General features: G+C 33.9%; 4 protein-coding genes across 5 annotated transcripts; 2 read left to right on the plus strand and 2 right to left on the minus strand.

The window, feature by feature from the left end:
* The first annotated feature begins 26 nt into the window (after positions 1 to 26).
* Positions 27 to 2,145, plus strand: LOC100649330. Its single transcript, XM_012309573.3, has 4 exons — positions 27 to 595; positions 691 to 1,187; positions 1,269 to 1,460; positions 1,525 to 2,145. The coding sequence occupies exons 1-4, from the start codon at positions 342 to 344 to the stop codon at positions 1,764 to 1,766; spliced, it is 1,185 nt and encodes a 394-aa protein (XP_012164963.1). The 5' UTR covers positions 27 to 341; the 3' UTR covers positions 1,767 to 2,145.
* Positions 1,917 to 3,743, minus strand: LOC105665852 (biogenesis of lysosome-related organelles complex 1 subunit 2-like). The gene is made up of 3 exons (XM_020863466.2): positions 3,631 to 3,743; positions 2,286 to 3,287; positions 1,917 to 2,194 (listed from the first exon to the last, which is right to left on the minus strand). The coding sequence occupies exons 1-2, from the start codon at positions 3,679 to 3,681 to the stop codon at positions 2,553 to 2,555; spliced, it is 786 nt and encodes a 261-aa protein (XP_020719125.2). The 5' UTR covers positions 3,682 to 3,743; the 3' UTR covers positions 1,917 to 2,194; positions 2,286 to 2,552.
* LOC100649450 lies at positions 3,589 to 6,078 on the plus strand. 2 transcript variants are annotated; one of them, XM_048406714.1, is made up of 5 exons: positions 3,589 to 3,762; positions 4,398 to 4,702; positions 5,027 to 5,248; positions 5,323 to 5,529; positions 5,615 to 6,078. In XM_048406714.1, exons 2-5 carry the CDS (start codon positions 4,564 to 4,566, stop codon positions 5,752 to 5,754), a joined length of 708 nt encoding a protein of 235 aa, XP_048262671.1. In that variant the 5' UTR covers positions 3,589 to 3,762; positions 4,398 to 4,563; the 3' UTR covers positions 5,755 to 6,078. The 2 variants fall into 2 exon arrangements, with proteins under 2 accessions (XP_048262671.1, XP_012164964.1); XM_012309574.3 differs by lacking the exon at positions 3,589 to 3,762 and having other exon boundaries at positions 4,236 to 4,702.
* On the minus strand, positions 5,826 to 22,103 carry LOC100649210 (insulin-like growth factor-binding protein complex acid labile subunit). Its single transcript, XM_003396070.4, has 8 exons — positions 20,329 to 22,103; positions 17,120 to 17,288; positions 14,942 to 15,075; positions 14,241 to 14,502; positions 13,283 to 13,561; positions 12,533 to 12,778; positions 11,655 to 11,856; positions 5,826 to 8,717 (listed from the first exon to the last, which is right to left on the minus strand). Exons 1-8 carry the CDS (start codon positions 20,724 to 20,726, stop codon positions 8,500 to 8,502), a joined length of 1,908 nt encoding a protein of 635 aa, XP_003396118.1. The 5' UTR covers positions 20,727 to 22,103; the 3' UTR covers positions 5,826 to 8,499.
* Between the last annotated feature and the right edge of the window lie 530 nt (positions 22,104 to 22,633).

Raw genomic sequence — 22,633 nt, forward strand, 5'->3', positions numbered from 1 at the left:
ATGTAACTTATATTTATTACTCCTTGGTGGTAATATATATGATACAGGTGTTTGAGTTGTGTGTATTTTCATCAATCTTCACAAGGTGGCATAAGATCTATTCAAGTTAACATCATTTTGTACTATAACAGATTTATGCAAAAGACATATTACATACATTAATACGTTATTTTTATCATAGTATTATAAAAAATGGAAAAGAAAAGTACAGTGTAATATTTATAATACAAAATTATAGACTTTTTATTTCGTATTATTTTCTTACAGTTATACGTCTTACATTTCCTATTTTGTATCCTAACCTTGATTCCGATTACAAAATAATTATTTTCATTAGTCCAATGGCAAATATAACTTCGATGTTGTCAATAGGACAACAACATGACATTTGTTCTGAAGATATTACCAACAATTGTACAGACGTAACCGTTTGTAATACTGATAATGAATGCAATATTTCAAAAATCTTAGAAGATATACAATGTTTTGTATGTGATGCAAAAATTCAAGGGCGTCATTATGCCTTGGCTACATGTAGAACGCAGATATCAAGAACTAGAGTAATAGAAAAGCTTGGAGAATTAGTTGGTGAAAGGTAGTATCTTATTATAACATTTATATGAATATAATATGCATTTCAGGCACTGTTTTAAAATACAAATGCAATATTATCCTTTTCATATAATATAGATATTTGGTAGTAATATCAGAAGATGATGTAATTTGTCGCAGTTGTGCTAATCTTATTAATACACTTGATAGACTTGATGTTGAGATGTGTAATGTACGTGATAATGTTTTGAGATTCTTAGAACAAAAGTATTCTTTGGAGAAAGGAGAACTTCTTGGTAATAATGATAAACAAAAGCGTTCTCAACCACCACAAATTACAAAGTGTAACGCTCAAGCTACAACTAATTATCAAAGTAGGAAAGATGTTATCTTATCTTCAAATATTACTGAAAAATCCAAGCATAAAAAGAGTAATATTTGGTTGCAATGTGATAAGTGTCAATATACTACTCTTCATAATTCATTTATGGTGCATCATATTAGAGACCATGTTAAGCAAAAAATATTTTGTGATAAATGCGGTGTACAATTTTATGAAAGTCAACAAGAATCGCATAATTGTAATATGAAAGAACATATAAGTCGTCAGACTAGAGTTCAAGATAAACAAACAGGTTTTTCACACCATTCATTTTTGATATGATGGAAATGAACTTTTTCTATTCTCAGAAAATTGTATTCCAAATGCCTTTCAGAATCATCTTTAAAAGATATTGATGAAGCTATGTTGGATATCCCAATCTTGGAAAAAAGTGTGCAGCAAAATGTACCAATTATGACTATTGAAACATATACAGAATCACACATTCCAAATCATAACGAAAATATTCCTATAATAAGATTATCAAATTCTGAAAATTTATCAATTCAGAATATTTTAACTGCTGGTAAGAATTTAAGATATATTTTTAATTGAAAAACATTTCATTACAAAATGTCTATAAATTATAGACAATACTACTGTAACTCAACCAATATATGTACGTATTTTACAACCTGTGGAAATTAATGAAGCTCCAACACATCCTGCAGTGATGGTATCACATTCTGATACAGATTTAGCTTTGAAACTTAAAGACAATTCAGAAAAACAGATCTTAACATTGACAGAAGATGGTAATTTGGAAATGACAGAAATAGCTTGTTGGAATGATATGCAATCATCAGAAACACAATCTAACATGATGTTTTAATAAGTTGATTTATTAAATTAGACACAGTTTTTATTTACCTATTTTTATCAACACTACAAATAACAGTTATTTACATTTGCAACAACATAAATGTTTTTTTGACTTAAACAATAAGTGTGCATTTTCAATATGTTGATTTCTTCTTTCGTTTCTTTACTACTGCTGCTTGTTTATAAATTGAAAACTACTTTATTTGTTTAGTAATTTCCAATCATCGATTTCCTGATTCCATTTAAGATGCAGTAGCCTATATTTATTACTTAGATACCAAATGGGAACTAGACATAAATATAAAGAATAATTACGGAAGTAAAAATGAAATATTTTGTAACATAAGATATAGAAATACATAATATGCTGAACATTTTGATATTAAAAATGTATTAAATTTATCTTAAAACTATGGGATGCTCTATCCTCTGCGTCATCTACAACAAAAATTATTTAATATTAATTTCATTTTTTTAATATAATACGACAATAATTGTTTAATAATTCTTTGTAAAATGTTTATGTTACCTATAATGTTAGCAATAGTGTCTTGAACATTGTCATGGATATGGTGTGTAACGTTGAATGCGTTTTTTATATTATCCCTCATATTATCTATTCCAAATTTTACGACATAGTGGACATCATGGAAAATGCCAGAAGCAACACTTTTAACATTATTAACTGTTTGTTCAACAACATCGTTAGTGTTATTAACAATAGCACCGACAATATTTTGAACATTATTCTTTGCAGTGTCTAATAGAGATTTAGAATCTTCCGAAACATCGTAAATTATATCGCACAGATCTTCCGTAAGATGCAAGCATTCATATTATCGAGGATATCGTGAATTTGGTTTTCAATTTCATTAATTACATCATGAATAAATTTTTTGGTATTGTTCAAAAGATTGTGAGCCTCTTTTCTTAACTCGGACAATGTTTTGTTTAAAATCTTAGCAGTTTTTTCTTCAATATCTTCAGCAGTATGTCTCGCTTGTGCCATAGCTTGGGCTGTTTTATTTATAAATTCCTGTACTCTTTCTTCTGTAACATTCCTCACGTGGTTTACGATTTCGGAAGTCTTTTCGTTAACATGTCTTAATGTATTATTTATTTTATTCTCCAGATTGTCAAGCGTATTGGTAACGTTCTTGATGATGTCCTCTACTTCGTGTTTAATGATATTCTTTGCCTTCGAGGCATCTTCTTCCAGTTTATCGAGTTTGTTATGGAGATGTTGAAAATGTTCTTGTGTTTTGTTCCCAATATCGGTAATAACTTTAGTGACCTGTTGTTTTATTTGTTCCAAAAGATGTGCGGAGCCGTTTGTTACTTTTTTCAATTGATTTTCCAGCATATGTTCCATGGATCCTACAAACTTGTGCAAGTCATCGACAATTTTAAAGCTTTTGTCCACAACATGGGACAAATCTTGGCTACCACTGTTGTCATTATTACTGTGATTTTCATCACTGCCATTATTGCTATTATTTCCTTGTGAATTTGCTTGAGATTCGTCATTAGGCTGTAACAGTTTTTTTTCACATTATTATTAGATATTTTTTACTTACTTATTTTGTTTTTTACAAGAGGTTTCTAGGAAACTGTAATTATATTTGGATATTTAAAAAAATTCTTGTTTAACAAACAATTTTTTATTACATTTCATACCATAATAGAGTAATTATAAAGAATTATATTGTTAGATGAGATGAAAATAATATATAACACTTTTAAATGTAATTACTGTGAATTTGAAATGAAATTACTACTTTAAATATTATCTAACTTCAAATTTTCTAAATAGTGTTAAGCGTTATAAATCTATTCCAATTCATTATGTATAAAAATCATTAATTGATACTTACCTTAAGAGCATTTTGTACTTGGTTTAATTGATCAAACGGAAGAGCCTGCATTAAAAGATCAAGAAAAATGTAATGAAGAACGAAGTATCATACGTACGAGAACAGCAGCAATGCTGAGAATGGCGAAAATTGGTAAGAACTTAAACATGATTTTGAATGATGATGCTTGTAGCAACAAACTTGTCAAAAATGTATGCTGTAATTTGAACATGACCGCGATTTATATATCCATCTATCTCTGGTTAACATCTGTGTCAATGAAAAATGAACTTACTGTATGAAAGCATTAACAAAGCTTGAATAGCGTCATAATATTTACTTGTTATTACAATTTATAAATTAAACACTGTGTTACCTAATTCAAACAACTCATTAATTTTCTTTTATTTGAAAATTAAGTAAACAAGATGAACATTCAACAGAAATAAATGGTCGTATGTTGATAAAAATAAAATAAAATAAAAGTAGTTTTTAAACTTTAATAAGCAGTTTTGATTAAATTTTCGTATTTTTTTCTAATGCTTAACTAATATTAGATTTCAAATTTACCGCGTTATGGTTTAAATTTTCTTACTATAGTAAATAATTCATTCAATTTAGATTGGTCATTATCGGTTAACTTCAGTCAAGATGTATTTCAATAACTATTTTTGTAAGATTTTATGAGATCAGAATTTTGTACAGATTTTAAGAAGATGTAACTGTTTTTCTTATAGAAGTGGAATAAAGTGAATTTAAAATATAAGTATTGTATATTAATATTACAGCAGATTATAGATGTAGATATTGGCTAGTAATATTTGTCCAGCTCAGTGGTAACATTGTTATTTCAAATCTTAAATGGCTACACTAGTAAACACTGTACGTTAAAACCGTTGTGCCTTGATCAGGAAAGCAATAATGTAATTATGACATAAAAATAATATAATAACGATGGAAGAATTTAATATTGATATTGTGCATGTTCTTCAGAATAGAGATTTTAGTGTGTTGCAGAAGTTAGTATCACATTGTTATGATTTTCGAGCAAAAATTGCCGCTAAAATTGAAGATACAACTGCATATGAATCTGGTATGTATGTAATATATTCCTCAGTTTGATAGATCTAAATTATATTGTATTTTATTATAGATGTTTGTTCACGTATTGTATGAAATTTTAATGAATTCATAACTCCTCCTTTTAAACCTTTGAGTACTCACTAAAATAATCAAATGTGATAAAGAAATATCCACTATTTTATGACTTTTAATTATTGACTTATTAATAATTTTGAACACGTATATTAATAAAACTGATTAAACAATTTGACATTGAATGGCATATATATTTTTGTACAATTTTTCATTCAAATGTTCTTAATGTTAATAATATATTTATATTGTTTTTTTTTAGAATGTATAGAGAAAATAGCACAAAGCGGTAACAAAATATTAGAGTTAGAGCAAGAAGTTGAAAGTTTAAAATCTGATATAGATGCAACAAAATTGCAACAAAAAATTATAGATAAAAAGATTACTAATGCAATTAAACAGCAAGAAAAATTAGAAGAAGAAGTTAATAATGCCAAGGTAAAAAGAGACAGCTTGTCTGTTGAAATTGTTGATTTACGTGAAGGTATTTATTATAAATATATAAACATATTGTAAATATAATTTTTGTATCAGAAATCTATAAAACATTATTTTTAGAATCAGAACAAAGAAAAGAACAGAAATTATTAACTTGGAAAAGTATTAAACTTGCTTGTCACACTTATAAACAGCATTTGGGCTTTCATATAGAATTAATCAATAACAAAGAACAAGAACAAATTAAAATTTCCTTTTTTATAAAGAACACTAATGCAAAAGATAAATACTTTGTACAGTTACTTAATTGTAATAATCAGTGGAGAGGTATGTGTAGTATCCATTTGTAAGTATTCCAAATATATTACTTGAAATGATATAATATGAATGTATGAATAACTATGTCTTCTAGTGGAACAGATTCAGCCTACTCTTAAAGCAGAACATTTGAGTGACTTTGAAGGAATTATTGACTTTTCTAAACAATCAGAAGTTTCGGATGTAACTGCACTTCTTTGTAAGCTTAGAGAAACTTTTGTTAAGTATTACTAAAAACAAAATAAGATTGAAACCTTATATATATATATATATACATAGGTACAGATAAATTTATAACATTGATATTATTTATTATAAGATTAAAGCCTTTATTAATAAAAATTAATAACTGAATTGTCTTATTACATATGAAAAATTTGCAACACTATACATAGCAAAACTTAACATTGGTATAATTTTATTAAAATATATTCATTATTAATATAAGTATCTGTGGTATTGTTACATACATATGTTGTGACATGTATCTTAATGTACTATTTGCCTACAGCTCAGATTGGAAACAGTAAACTGCTAATCACAGTGTAGATAAATTATTTAGATACTAAAATTATAAAGAAGTTTCCACTTGATTTCTATTTATATATGGCACTTATATATATGATACATTTGAAATTATCTATTCCATGAGTGGTTAAGTTTATTTAAAATTGTTAATTTTACTAAATTATAATATATATATTTATTTATCTAGTTATCAAAGATCTGTTATAAATATTATCTAATACTCGATCATTTAATTTTTACTTCTTGCCGTCTTTAAAATTCTCTTATTTAAAATATATTTTATTATTAAATTATTTCGATTTCAAGTCCTAGCTATTGAAGCTAGCAGTCGATATTAACAACTGTTTTCTTGTCGATATATTAAAAACTCATTTCTATGCAACAGACAAAATCAAATTATACTTCGTATAAAACCTATTGATCGTTTCAAAAGAGACGAACATATGACATTATAAATAAACCTTTAACGATGTTGTTGTTTTATTTATACTGGAAAAAATTCTGAAATTTTCAATTTTTCATGATTTTGTTTTTATTTGAATATACAATTATGCGTTGGATCGTTAAATCGCATCAGAGTTAGTGTTCAAACGATATCAATCGATTGAAATTTGTTGAATTTAATTTTTTCACCACTCGTGTGGAAAATTGAATTTTTCACTATTTACTGTATTTTACATTCAATTTTGATGTTAACATAGCTACTTACGGGATATTTACGCGTCTTACTCGTACATGGAAAGGGCCAATTTATTATGTATGCGTAGAAGCACGTTGATAACAATTCATCCCTATTGGCAAGAGTTAACGAGAGAGTCAATTGATCGCCCACTGCCAATCAGCTCATATCGCGTACACAACGTCAGTTAACAGATTTCACTTACACTATTGACCCGCCCGATCGTTCATTTACTCGGTCATTCAGGAATTTAATTAAAGATCGAAACGTTGACGATGGGAATCGATGCATTACTATGATGTACACTAGCCGTATTCACGTTGTCTGTGTCCGATCGGGTTCGATACGATTAATGCCTAGCAAATCTCTATTTATTATATTTAATTTAAAATTTCATATTTTCGCTTAACAGAAAATAAATATTCAATTATTATACTGAATGCGTCAACGAAGATTGTACGTATTATCTTACACAATGTAATGGCATACTAGATATTACTCGTATCAACCGATGTTATTAATGAATAATCTAAGGCAATGGGAGCACGAAAAATCATGATACACGATACATCGCATAAGCGTTACGGATAATACTTTGAAGTATGAATGATTAAATGATGATGGTTTCGAGCTCGATTAAAAGGTAATTTAATTAATCGATCCCGAAAGCTTCGTGTATGTGTATGTATATACACACACATGTATATATATATATATATAAATTATATATGTATATATATATAATTATTTCAAGACATTAATACAATAAAAGAAATAGACGAAAATCCTAAATAATACGACGCAAATTGGAATTTGAAATGGACGCTCGAAGAATCGTCTAACTCTACCGCAAACAAGGTGCATGGTATTAAAGAAGTAACGGAATTAATGACTATTTACAGCGTAATAATGTCACCTATTATAAAACAGAAACTTAAACAAGTTGTTTCTGGACCTCGACTTAGACAAAGGTGATATTCATCAACTCTTTCAGCTTACGCTCGCGTGAGTATATAACATCTTTTTTTTTCTTTTCTTTTTTGCTTTTCTTGGACACGTTGGAGTTCGTTTTCGAGTCTTCGTGCTCTACTGTTCCACGTAGCTAACACTAAAATGTGGGAAATCGTTCCGTTCTGATAAAAGGAAACATACCTCTTATGATATGTGTTGGAAACTCGCTAAAATAAATATATATCTCTCGTTACGTAATAATTACTACAGCAAATGCAGTACACATCTATCGATTAGAGGACCGACGTCTGATCGTAAACGGTTGTCAGCTGTCGATTATGGGATTAGTCGCGTACGACGTATGAGATGTCTCGTCAGTGTTCGTGATTTCCATGAATGTGTGTGAGTATGTATGCGTGTATATGTATATAAGTGTGTATGTGTTATCCTATTATTATTATTATACAATGTTTTTTTTTTATTCGAATGCTTCCAAGAAATACACGCAAGCGGATTAGATTAAACGAACTAAAACGCCGGTGTCGAACTTGAAAGCGAGGTTATACCAAGATTCACACCGCCCGTTTCTTTACACTTCTGGTTTATCACAATGATCAATAGAATGGGCTTTTCAAAGTCACCGTGTCCATCTCACGTATGTCTATCATTGTTTGTATTACATGTGTAGCCTCGCGCAAACGGGCGACCACGAATCAAATAAATTCTTCCTCTCAACCGTTTCTTCGTTCTTCTTCGTTTCCGTCCGAATTTTCTTTTGCCCATCGATTGCGTCCTACGATTCTCATTCTACTTCTAATGGACTACTCGAGAGTCGCGGCGAAAGAAACATTTCCTCCGGAAGCAGCCGCGGCGGCGGCCAATAACAGCGTCGGTGGTAACGGCGGAAGCGGCGACGTTTGCTCGGTGGGAGTTGCAACGGTCGTTGGACAATTATTGGCCACACCATAGACTTTCGCGTGATTGACTTCGAAAGCCACGGTCAAGTCTGCGAGTCCAGGATCGCACAACACCGGATTATCTGCAAGCAAAAAAACATCGGAAGATCGCAAAGGGGAAACTCTTCTCTTTTTTATTCTGTGACGTGTATCAAAGGCAGATAAGCAAGAAGTTAGATAGGCGTCTGGCTGGCATGCGTGAGTGAACACACTTTTCAAGCAGTAAAAGTCGTACAACTATGACATCACGATTAGCGATCTGCTCTAAGACACGTTGTACGTGGCGAATTACACGTACAATTACATGAAACATTCTTATAACTTAATTCTTAAATAGGTAGATTTGGTAGGTTTACAGTTTTGGAAACGCTGAAAGTTGTTGAAAGGGTGCTGTTCGATATCCTATTTTTACAACTTTTATATTTTTAATATTTCATATGGGATATCATAATAAATGAAGATTATGAAAGTTATCGAAACTTTCAAGACATTCGAGACCTATAGGATTTTCAAGAAAATCAAATATCGAATCACATTCGAAGTAATTTGAAAAACATCGAATCTCTTTTAAGTTAACACTATCACGTTCGGTGGCACCAACGTGTTGACAAGTGCAGGCCAAATGTTAGTGTCCGGTGACATCACGTTGGTGTCACGCGCAAGTCGACCCTTTACGTAAAGTTTACGACAGTTTAGTATCTTTTTACTAAAAAATGCCGATTACTGGTTAAAGTCACTAGTAAATTTACGTGGACAGCAAACTGTTATGATTTCAATACCCATCGCTGATCATCAGATAGTTTCTCGAAGTCTACCAAAAAACTTTTGCAGACGGATTGTTGACTAAGATATAGAAAATGTTTGCTTGCATCTCGATGACCGAGTTCGTATCGGTCGCGAAAGACTTCGTAAACATATGATCGTGTGTCGCGAATCCGATAATAATGACAGGGGGCAACGGAATTGTCGTTAATCGGAGATTTTCATATGTAGAGGGAATAGTCGTTCAATGAAAGCGTGAACGAAAAGAGAGACCGAGAAATAACGAAGCTAACCGAGATAACAGGATTGAACGACGATAACCGTACCATGAAAACCCACATATATTTAACAATAACAACAGCTAACAATCCGTCTTCGGTATACAATAAATAATACGAGATGGCGCCACGACGGAGGTTATCACGTGAAATGTAACTTATAACAAAATAATGTACAGCTCTGAAGCCGAACGGAGCCACGCTATTATCAAGTAATAATTTATTTTCTGCCGCCACCGGCCATTCTCATGACCCGTTCCCTCTTTCTGTCTCGTTTCATCTTCCATAACGCTTGGCCTCGCGACACTTAACGATGTATTTATTAATTACGCACTGGCGCCCATTCAACGCGTCTGCGTTCCACAAAGACGTTATCCTTTTGCGAGGGTGGAAAGCAAAATCGAATGACCGTTCGTATCGTACGATCGGATGACTCGTCGTTGCACGAACCAGACGATTACGCGTATTTGCGCATAACGATTATTAATAAGAAATTCATGTTATATTACATTATATTGTTTCTTTTTTTGATTTCGAACTTTTAACTAGATCACGAGTGTTTATACGAATTTTTGTGATAGCTAAATCGGGGTTTGTCTCATCCTCCAGGAGATGTTATGAAATTCGTCAATTATATACGAAGACAACTGAAGAAATGAAACCTAAGCGAGGATTTGTTTCATCTGTTAAATATTACAACGAATACTCTACTTTAGATATCTTTTGCATATTTCATGTGAATTCTGTAAATTCCTACATCTCCAACTTTTCCACGAATACATAAAAATCTGCAGTCTAGTTATAAGTTATAACATAGTATTATATCTTGTTATAACATTTACCCGGTACTATATCTTAAGTATATTATGTGCACTCTATATATTTTCATGCAATAAAATTTTCCATAAATGCATAAACATGCATAATCTTCTCATGATATGTCTATAATTTTTCGAATTTTACAGATTATACCATCTTTGTTGATCTGTCGGCGGAATTATGTATTATGTATCTTTGTCTCAAAGATTAAAATAGAATGAAAATCTTCAACTTTGTCCAATGAGATCTTCATTTTAATCGGAACTAGAGATATTTTATTGGAGATATTTCACGAAGAATGATCATTAACAAATACATCGTTCCTTTCATCAAAGTGATATCCCTAAATGATGCGTTTATAAAATCAAAAATACCTGTGTTTATCCATTTTGCTGTTTGCGCAATCTAGAAAATTCTGGTCTTTTATCTACTGCTGTTTGCGCTTTATTAAAGAAACGGCGCACTGATCTTTCATTAAATGAAGTTTCGCCTTTAACCTTATCATCGATTGGAAATATTAGATTAAGTGGGAAATAGTTCGCGCGGTTTTGTGTTACAAATAAATTCTGATCGAGAAGTCATAATATTTTGCAAAGGAGAAAAAAAGTATAACAACTGCAGTATTATTACTATCCACGTATAATCGGCATACATTAGTTTGAGATTTAAATTCAAATATTCATTGAATGAAAACTTTGATAATTACAATTTTCTCTTAAGTTGTCCAAACTGTTACTGCAAATATTTTTTACAGACGAGGAGAATATACTTTCTTTACTCGTCGGAAAAACTCTTCCGCATTCTCCTTACAGTTTGAATTTCCTTGTGACTATTACTCGTTTTTATCTGTGATAAATTATTTTGCAAATAAGTATTGGTTACATATAAATCTTATTGTTAATCGAAACTAAATGTCAAATTAAATGCAACTAAAACGCTTTTGTATTAACTGAATGTGTAAGATTATAGAATTTTCAAGAAAAATTCGCACTATTTGAATTTTTTGTTATTAATCTGCACAAATATTTTTGTACCTATTTACTAATTTGTTTGAATTAAACATATCAGGGAAACAGATTGAAGAAATTAGTGCAAATTTACTCAAGCTTCAACGATGGCTTAATATTCGATAACACTGATAACGGATACGTTTAATCTTACCTTGAAGATATATGCGAAGCACGTCAGGCACACCGTGAACGGTGCAACGTGTGTTCGCCACGAGTTCCGGCATCAGAGTACGTATCCGATTCGCGCTCACATCTGCCCAGCAGAGAACAGGAAATCCACGGAAGTCTCTCTCGGACAATGTTACCAGACGATTGTGCGATGCGTTTAATTCCTCCAGGGAAGGAAGCCACGTCTATAAAAAATCATTATCGAAAGATAATGCGATGAACAAAGATATTTCTCGAGATATTATTACAGGATAAGTTTAATTTGTTTGGGGACATATATAAAAAATTGAAGATATAAATAAATTAGTTTTGTGCAAAGATTGTTTGATCGAAAGAGAAAAATCATGTTCTAAATAACATCCTTATAAAATAAAAATAAAATATATATATAATATAAAATAAAATAAAATATAAATAATCTTTATAAATGAATATTGAACAGATAGAATATTATACTTTTTTCGTTATAACATGACAATATTGATCGAAGTGATTTTAGTGTTTGTTGTAAAAAGAAAAATTATATCGGAACTAGAGATATTTTATATCTTTAATAGTAACCTTTTGAAGGTTTCTAGTAAATATAGATTAAGAGATATTTGGGAAGATCATTTTAAATAGAATTTGATATTTTCTTAATTATAGCATGATATTATTGATGGAGATGATTTCGATAGCTTTTAATTGAAGACACGCGCGAGTTTTATTTTACCATAAATTTTATGGAAAATACTTTCTTACGTCTTTAATGGCTCGATATTCTCGTATCTAAACGAATCAGATAGACGTAAAATCTTCACGGTAGAATGATCATTCGATTAAATACGACATACGTTTGAATAAATTTCACGCATATTATACCTCTGACGTATCTTCAAGTGTAGTAAGCTCGTTGTGAGAGAGATCGAGGACTTTGAGACCATCGAGGCCTCGTAGATCACGCTGTCCAATCGTCGGTCCTAAAGCGTTGTAACTGAGATTCAGCTTCTGTAATTCCTTCATTCCAAGGAATAACGAGCCGTCCAAGCTTCGAAGCTCGTTGTGCTGCAGTTGCATATCTTGAATATTTCCGCCCGCCGTTTCTTCCCCTTCCTCTTCTACCAAATTCTGTAATTATAAGAGAAACGAACTTCTTCTACTAAGTTCTGTAAATATAAGAGGAACAAACTTCTCTTACATATTCAAATGATCGAGTACTTTGAAATACGACTTTAAAAATAGTCATTTGAATTTAAAAATATGTATTATTTGCGATGTAATCTTATATAAGAGTACCTTTTTTATTCATTTGAGCATGACGTATTTGCATACATGATCAATGAGAACTATCAATGTAGTTATTGAATGTACACTTGAACAAATTAAAATATTTATATAAAATTATACTATAATTTCCTTGGAAGAAATAAAATATTTAAATGATGATTTAATGTGTAAATATCTTCATAAGCAAAAAATTAATTCTATAATATAAAAAATTTTTCATCTTAACGAAGAATATCAAAAATCGTTGAATGTTCCTCTATATAAAAATGTACATATACTTTAGGTTTTGCAATAGTTCATTGCGTATGTGGTAGAAGTAAATTAGTCCGGATATTAGGTGCGTACCTCTGACGGCGTTCTTCCTCTGTGGAGTCGCGCGATTCTGTTGTTCGAGAGATCGAGCAATCGTAGCTCGCGCAGGCCACGAAGTGACGCGAATGAGAACTCGCGAAGCTCGTTGTGCGTCAAGTTTAAACACTTGAGAGACCTGAGAGGGTAAAGGACACTGTTGCCCCCGTTTCCGTCGCCATTACCATTACCCGCGCTACCCAACGATTTTAGAGAATTGTGTCCGAGCTCCAGATCTTCTAACATCTCTGCTTCTAGGAAATCTTCTTCCGTTAACTGAGAACAAAGGTTTTGATGATATTTCATATTATCTGTCTATTAAAAGTTTCGTTAATTACTACATTCTTTTTGTTGGATATAATATTAATTATTTCACTGTATCAATTTAATAGACGAAACAGGTTTTTTTCTAAAATAATATGATCGGCTTTAATTTGTGAAATAACAAGTAACAGCTAAGAGTGAAACCTTTGTGGTCGATTCAAGAAGTCGATCAAATCGTCCAATTACGGCTAAGACCATCGCATGCTAACCGTCCATCGTAATAAAAATTTAATCCGCGAAACGGAAGCGTACGACATAATAATCACATTAGGATGTAGTAATTGACTTAATGCACGGAACATTGAACGAACGCCTCCACGCGTTATCATACATCGTGATCATGCACTTGCACTTCATACGAGTATCTGAATGTTGTACAGGCCACCATTACGTAGATATCAGCACATCATATTTGCAGTTGATATTTAATAAACTATTTTGAATCGTTTTAATAAACCGAAATAAAACTAACTATTACACGATGTTCTAGGTCGGATCAAAACGTGCATTCGTTACAATTTTAGGAGGGAGGATGATCTAAAATATTGGTAATCTTGTATATTTAATAATTTTCTTCTATTGAATAAGAAAGTTAGTTATTTGTTATTTATTATATTCGACCATCGATTACCTCTTGCAGATCGTTGTACGAAAGTTCGAGAAACTTCAATCTACGAGCCTTTTGCAGCGTGCCATCGAGACTGCGAATCTTATTGTGCTGAAGATAGAGACTTTCCAAACGATGTAAGTAGCGAAATTCTGCCGGCAAGTGAGTTAATTTATTGTCCACGGCGTAGAGCATCTTCAGGTTATGACCAGAAGACGGTAGCTCGCCATCTAAAGACGTGAGCTCGTTGGCGTTAATTAGCAACCACTCCAACTGATTCAAATCTCTGAAACAAGATTAAGTCATGTGGATGGCGACGATGTTCTCGTTCCAATAAAATCCAAAAAGAACAAATCTTTGTTTGTTCCATCGAATGAACGAACCAAAAATTTCTTCAGTTTCCTTCTATACTTCCTTTTCCTCTTTTATTTTCTTTTTCTTTTTTATGGGTCCAATTTAAATTTGACAAAAGAGGAAAGAAAAGGAAAGAAACGGTTCTCGAACACGTGACTAGATCGCAAGCTTAATTGTTCTCTCCTTTGCATATAATCTGCGTGCACGTTTGCTTAATCATTCGGCCGAGTCCGAGGAGCTGCTCGTTGCATCAACGATGAATAGAGCCAATTAAGTAAGAGCCACTGTTGGAATGGTAAACAGGATGTCCGATACGTTCTAGGAGGTTCGTGAATGGACGTATATTTTCGGTAATCAAGAAAGTGTCTTACCGTAACGTTCGATTCAGGCTTTGTAACTGATTGCGGCCAACGTGTAGGTGCTTCACTAATGGTGGCAACGAGCCTGGCACCATTTCTGAAATCGCATTTCCGGCCAGCAGGAGATGCTGTAATGTCGGGTTGTACTGAAAATGATAACGTAAAATGTGCATTTTAAGAATACATGTGTTAAAAAAATAGGAATTATATAGGTTCAAGCTATATTTACATGTACATTGTCTTATATAAAATAAAATCATTATTTAGTTTAGAAAAAAAAAGAAATAACAAAATAAAAGAGAAAGAAAAATGTAAAAGGAAGAAGGAAATAGAAATGAAACAGCGATTTAAAGAGATTGTATTCAGCAGCGTCGACAAACGTGATTAAATACGAGAACGCGCAACGTTTAATCAAGAGTGACGGCTACACGATAAGTATTCACGGATTACATACTGAAGCAACATTGTTAAACAGCAAGAATTTTTTGAATCATGCTAGACGTTCATGTTCCAATGAGAATCCGAGATGTTTGCGATCCGCGTTTACTGAAACCAATTGATCCGAATCAACAGCTGTTTACAACAGTCACGCGATAAACGTTTTTCTCCGATAATTCATCACATAGACGGTATTGTTACATCAAACTTGTCCGTTTTTCCCTTGTTTACATATATACGGTATAATATTACAATATTTAATTTACTATAAAACGTATGAGTAAGCGTCATTTCAAACGTATTTTATTTCTAGTTACTTCGGAATAGATACTTGCAATTAGTACATACTAATTCGTTTCTTAACCATGCAATTAAAACTTTAAGATACGAGTCTTAACCCTGCTGTGATCTTCGAACTTAAGATCCGATCGAAAATGAATCAAAGAGCGCCGGAGGGTTAATCTCTTGTAGAGTTAGTTAATCTACTATTTAAATATACATAACTGATTCTGTTTTATCAACGAGTATCTCGTCTAAGCAACTGAAACTGTCTCTTTAACATGGGATGTTCGCAATTATCGACCTATTTCGTAAAATCGCCAAATAGAATGAGATTCAAAAAAAGTACGTGTACAAGATTTTTGCATATTTCTATTGTTCTTTAACTCGCGAATCGTGTGATAAGTGACACGAGGCAGCGGTAAAAAAAAAATATATATATATATATTCCTATAAGTAGCACGAATCGTTTGAGGAACGATTGGCGGACAATTCTCTGCACGTGGCCGGTCACGTGCGCGACAAGCGCCAGGGGAACCCCACCAAGCTCTCTACTAGCTGTCTTCCTCTCTTCGAGATGAATTGTTCGTTCATACGTCGCGCCGGCTACAAATACATCGTGAAGTCACGCGTAATATGCAAAACGTGCTTAGAATATATTGTCCCTACGGTGTGTTGATTTAATAGACATGATTGATATAGCAGTAAAAAGAAAAAGAAAACAAAGTAGTACAGAAAAATAAGCGAACGAGTCTGTGAAATAGATCTTTAATAGGATGCTTTACGTATAACTTCACGGAAATAATCCACGCGCCAATCTCAAACGATTGCCACATAATTTATTTATTCATTTCATTGAATCACATTAGAGTACTATGTAACAGTATACGTAAAAGTTTCATTGTAAACAGGAATTGTAAAAGATGAATATGCAAAACATTGGATACTATTCGTTGCAAATAAGATCAGATTTATCCAATTCGATAAATGAAATATCTGAATAGAATTCGGTGTTAACACGGTCAACAGAGGTTACATCAAATCTTGTAAACTGTTCGTCATTTAATGATGCGTTTACGTTCTTCCTGTTTATAAACTGCTTCATACAATCGATGCTAAATACCATTGCTGATGAACCCGTTTTCTTTTTTTCGTTTACTTTTTCTTATGCACGTGGCAGTATATTTGCATAAAACACTGAGAAAATAAGAGATGCATATAAACGAGGCTTCGTGTTTACGCACTACGGTCGATACGTTAGGGGATCGTATCCACGTGTTTAGTATTCTCGCGTAGATCGTTAGAAGACACTTTGCGATAAATGATTCAAACTTCTCGCGCATTCGTGAGATGCACAAGAAATACAAGCTTCGATTCCTGAACACGTGTCTCGACATAGTATGTACATATTCACTCGCGAGGAAGAAAACTAATAAATGATGCAAACAGATTCTTATGAGTACGCATGCATACCTTAAAGTCATCCGAGTCTATACGGCTTATCCGATTTCTGCTGAGATCTAGGGTCCTCAGCAATGAGAGATGCGACAGAATATGTCTCGGTATAGATGGTACTTCGTTATCCGCGAGACTAAGATATTGCGTTCTTCCCAACCCCGCGAAAACTTCGCCGTCTACGAACCTACAAAATATGAAGTCGCTTTTTAATTCTATTATTCGAGCATAGGTCCATTACAAAATTAAGATCTTTACTTTTATAATTAAGATGTTGAAGATATTTCGCGACAATAAGATATACAGATTTTTCGTGAGATGTAAATAAGAAAATTAAAAAAATTTAAGAAATACAACTTACTTTGGAATTAAATCGAACGAAATGAAGATTCGATCAATTTGCAGATTATTTATTTAAGAAAAAGAAACATTCATTGTTTTCATTCAATAGTACAAACATTTGCTTAACATATTTTATCTTTCTCAAGATAATTAAGATCGCTCGAGACGATATTCGAATATGAAAAAGAGGTGAAACATCTTGTTGTCCTCGAGAAATTTGGAATGTCATCTCACGATAGTGCGTTATCTCCGTACGCAGCAACCAAAAACCGAGTAACTTGTGGCCCTTGTAAACACATGGCTAATAAGCGATACACAATCAATCCTCAATTATCTCAAGTGAAACGAAGTTATCGCTTATTGTCCTAGTCACGGACTAACGAAGTGGTTTTAAATCTTTCCGTGATAGTCGGGTTAAGGGCAGGAAGAATCGACTTGCGACTTATATCAAGTACAAGGTATAAAAATTCTTATAACTCGACGTAGAACTGAAATTTACATTTTCCTCGTGTTATACAATTTTTCCACGATACGTATCATCACTTTCATGAAACTCCGATAAAATAAATTAGAATTAAAACTGTTTATAATATTAATTTCATTTTTCACTCATATTTCAAAAATATCATTTATGTGATAAAAAAATACATCAATTCGTTTAAAAACCTATTATAGGGAAAATTTTGTCAATTAAAGTTAAAGATGGACTGTCTATCAGTTTATCCTCCATTTTATAGAAGTTCCGTTTTCTTCTTTCTCTTTTCTCATGCAACTTGTATAGTCATGTCTCTAGAGTTGCGCAAATTCTTATCGAAGTAGGCGAGTTTACAAAGAATAGACCAATGAAATTGTTCAATTGTAAAACATAGGCGAAACACGTTTATTATCGTTTAATTATTCACATAATGTTGGCTCACAGCATTTCGTTATTTAATTATTCCGAGACGATAAGCGGAGGGCTTCTTGTTGATAACTCGTTCGAAAAGGTCGGACACGATTAAGATTTCATTCTCGTGCCCGTAGCTCTGCCTCTTTTTCTATCTTTCGCGGGTAACGACGACGCATTCGCGATGATTGTTTGTCCGTCAAGGACTTTCGTTTTCTCTCATCTGGCAAGTATCACCGTGTATCAGAATAATCAAGGAAGACCAGTGTTCGTCCTTTGTGCCCGTTCGAGAAAACAAAACGGCGATATTTATCTAGAAACGAGGAAATTCTCGCGATTCTTGATACGTTTATCCTTAATCGGTAAATTTGTAATTAACGATCGATCAATCTTCATCTACCATATTAACGCATGAATTCATATCTTTTTTTTCCCCCGATAAAGCAATTATTTTTTCAAGGATCTTCAACAAAGGCTTGAATGTTACCTTCACCTTTTATAGTCGTTTTATTATTTCGTCGTTTTGCCGATCGTAATAAAAGTTGTTGTATTCGTTTCGCACAATGTAGCACTTTCTAGATGTTCAAAATTTTGTCTCTCGTTCCACTATCATCGTATTATTTAATATTTTATCTGAGCAACCGTGTAAAAATATATAAAAGCAACTAATATCTTCCGAAGATAAATGAGGACAAAGATTATAGTAATTACTCCAGATACATTCCAGCAATGTACACGTACATTAGAATCAATGTATTATAATTTGAAGGACACTGCTGTTACTCTACACTCTTATCTGGAAACGCATCATTTTCCACAAGACACTTTGTATCCGTTTCTTTAAACGACTCAAAAAGGTTTTTACCATCGAACATTACGGTATAATAGTCAGTTTGAAAAATAATTTTATCAATTAGAATTTCTTCTTTGTTACGTATAAATGTCTTTACTCAATACTTGCAACATCAGACGATGACCTTTTGCCAAGATATTGTTATTCGTATCGTCAATGTATACGATGTATTCACACGCATGCTTTTCTACAAGTTCTGAATGACAATCATTTACGTACAAATACTTGTCATAAATTTTTTTTCCTCTTTTCTATTACACATGTTGCTCCAAATTTCTTCTTCTACAGTCTGTTTGTATTTCATACCTTACGAAAGTTCTGACGATATTTCGTCAGTGATTGAGGAACTTTATGGTCAGACAAGCGAAGTATAGTCAGACAACGCATAGTTAAACATGGATGTGTGAAGCCAACATTATAATAACAATTCGAATCTTCTGATTAATTAATTTCGTTAAATAAAGCTTTCTTCTGAAAAATCAGTAATAATAAAACATTATAATACTTTGAATATATGTCATTCTGTCAGCTGAAACCTCCACTGTGAATTTGTAGAAAAATCGATTTTTCGCGGAGAAAATATTCCATGAAAACCAAACTGCGCAGATAAATAAATTGGTTTAAATAATATCCAGAAGAAATAGTGGAAGAATTCAGAAACTCGATCGTAGCTCGATCACTGTACCCGCGTAGTTAGAGTAAACGTGGCTGATATCACTTATCCACAAGTCATTATCGTCGTCACACGATTTTCTTCATCGACATTTCGTGAGAGCCCATGGAATTTCCACGAGATAATGGAGAAAAATTTCTTAAAATTGGAAGCTCGATTCCGAGTTCATTTTTATCATAAACAACGGTACTTTGTTTCAAATTGATCAAACCAAGCTATACTTGCTTCTGAAAGAAAAATCCCTAAAGTCCTGCACGGATGAAAGAAATACAAACACACGATTCCTGACCTAACTAATAGACCAAGAAAAGATAATCGAATAATTATGAATAATTAAAAAGAGACACATTACACGCACGATATTTATATACACATTAAGATAACGATTTCTTTGCAAAGAAGGAAGAAATTAAACTAAACAATTACGATATTAAACAATCCCGATTTTATGCACACTAAACTTACACACTCACCCTAGACGATCGTGATTCAGCTCGAGCTTCGTAATGGACATCCGCAGCTCTTTGAAATCATGCCGCGATATATCCCTGAGATTTGAATGAGAAACACGCAAAGTAATCTGTTGCTCGGTGGTGAATTTGCCCCTTAATGCCCCTGCCACTTGTTCGAAAGAGTCCATCCGTTCGCATACGACCTCGATCCGTTCGCCGTGTCCATGGTGACCGGCATTGTTACCGGTCGTAGCAGCAGCCGCGGCGGCTACAGCGGCAACAGCAGCCTGCGCCGGGTTGATAACGGTGCTGGAGAACGCTTCCTGTCGGCAGGTGCATGGGCTTATCTCGCGGCGAACAGCGCAATGAAGGCTCGAGCTAGCCGCCAACCCTAAAAGCGTGTAAAGCAGCCCCGACATGGTTGTTTGAACGTTAAAACGCTTCCGTGCTGATCACCATCCAAACGGACCAGTAGAAAGGTCCGTGCTCGTCGACAGAGGTGATCTTCCCCGGTCCGGACGGACCATGCGTATCCCCTTGATACCAATCACCTTCCACTGCCTCTCGGTCCACCGTTCCCTCTCTGTCTTTATCACTACTCTATATGTCTGACACTTGCACCGATTTTTATTACTATCGAATAATAGAATACGCGAATCACAGGACACGAGTAATTTTACAATCACTTGATAATAAAAGGGTTATCCACTTGAAGTAGAAGCAAAGAGTAGGTTTGTAAGAGGATTAAAAAGTTGTTTCAACCATAAACCTCGATTCGGTGGTGATTCGAATTTAAATGGAATTAAAAAAAAAAAAAAAGAACATAGATAACTTATCTAGAGTAGCAAGTGAGAAAAAACGCACGAAGCAGATAACATCGAGTTCCGAATGATAACGTTTAAGGGTTGAAAGTTTATCTTTCCGATAGGTGTTATTGAGTGGCTCGCGAACGACACTCGGTCACTCTGTTCGCCGACACTAACTCTAGACTGACACTGGCCGGATACGACTGACAGCTACGTATTATCTACACTGTTCCGATCCACACCCCGACGGGGTATATATATTCACTGCTGAAACGCGGGTGAAAGCTGACTGCTGTGTATCTATCTCCGTTTTTTCTCTCTTTCTTTTTCTCGTTCGTGCCGGACACGAAGGAGGCTTATCGTCGCCAATGGGCCCTCCTCTTGGCGCCACGAACGCGGCAACGGCATTAAGCCGCGGCGCGCCGCGCGAGACTTACTTATAGTCACAACGTCGTGCCGTGGCGCGGCGCGGCGCCGCGCCTCCGGGAGGGATTCCGACTCCTCTCAGGACTCGTACATTATGTGTGTACACCGACTCGAGTCTCTCTTCTCTTGCCCCTTCTCTCGCTTTCCATCCGTTTCTATCTTTTTATCGGCAATCGTCAATCTATTTGTCGCTTGTGTGTATTCGCACGGATCAGCAACCGGAAGTTCCGCACGTGAAACAACCATGCGTGCTCCCTTAATTTCGTCGTTCGGCTTCTATCGAGCACGAGTCTCGAGGGTACACAAGATCCTCGCAATAAGTCTTCTCGTTCGTGATACATCTTTAACGATTCTAATAATCGGATGCTTCCTATAACCCATTCTATGATTCACGAGTATCTCGATATCGTTCTCTTCTCTGGACGATTCACCGAAAGTAATTCGTCGATATATAAGTAGTAACAGTAAAGCTTCTCGAAAGTGTCACAGCAAAGCGGAAATCAGGGAGAAAAATTGGTGCGGCACGATCGAGATTTTCTTCGACAATGGCACCGGCGTGACTAGCGTGAACGTTTTCACGCGAGAAGGCAAGAAGTCCCGTCAATCTGTCGATGCTTGCGCACTGCATATGCGAAGGCGGTGTTTGCATCGATAAGGATAGCATTGCTCAACTTTTGACCTTTGCTTAGCCGTTCGCAGGCTGAAAGAAAATACCAGATAATTCGCTCGTAGATCCCTCTCTTTCTTTTACTCTTACTCTTCTTGTCTTCTGCTTGTTTATCTCTTTTCCTCTCTCTCTTTTCCTTGTCATCTTTCTTCCTCTGTTGTAGCAGCTAGTAGACGACACGTACGACCGACACTCGGACTTCATAAACGGTTGATACCTTGAAAGCAAAGTCACATCATACTCTATCTTGATGATTATTTAACAATCGAGTCAAATATATGGTACATATTAAACGATGTAAACGTGCTATCGCAACACGAATTTTATACATATATTCGAGTTTCCTTTTGCCCTTCTTTTGGTCCATGACCGGACCGACCGTTCTCTCGTCCATGCAGACGCTCGGACACATTTTTAATCCCGGCTA

The sequence above is a fragment of the Bombus terrestris genome, chromosome 6 (genome assembly GCF_910591885.1).
Source record: "Bombus terrestris chromosome 6, iyBomTerr1.2, whole genome shotgun sequence".
Taxonomy (NCBI): Eukaryota; Metazoa; Arthropoda; class Insecta; order Hymenoptera; family Apidae; genus Bombus; species Bombus terrestris.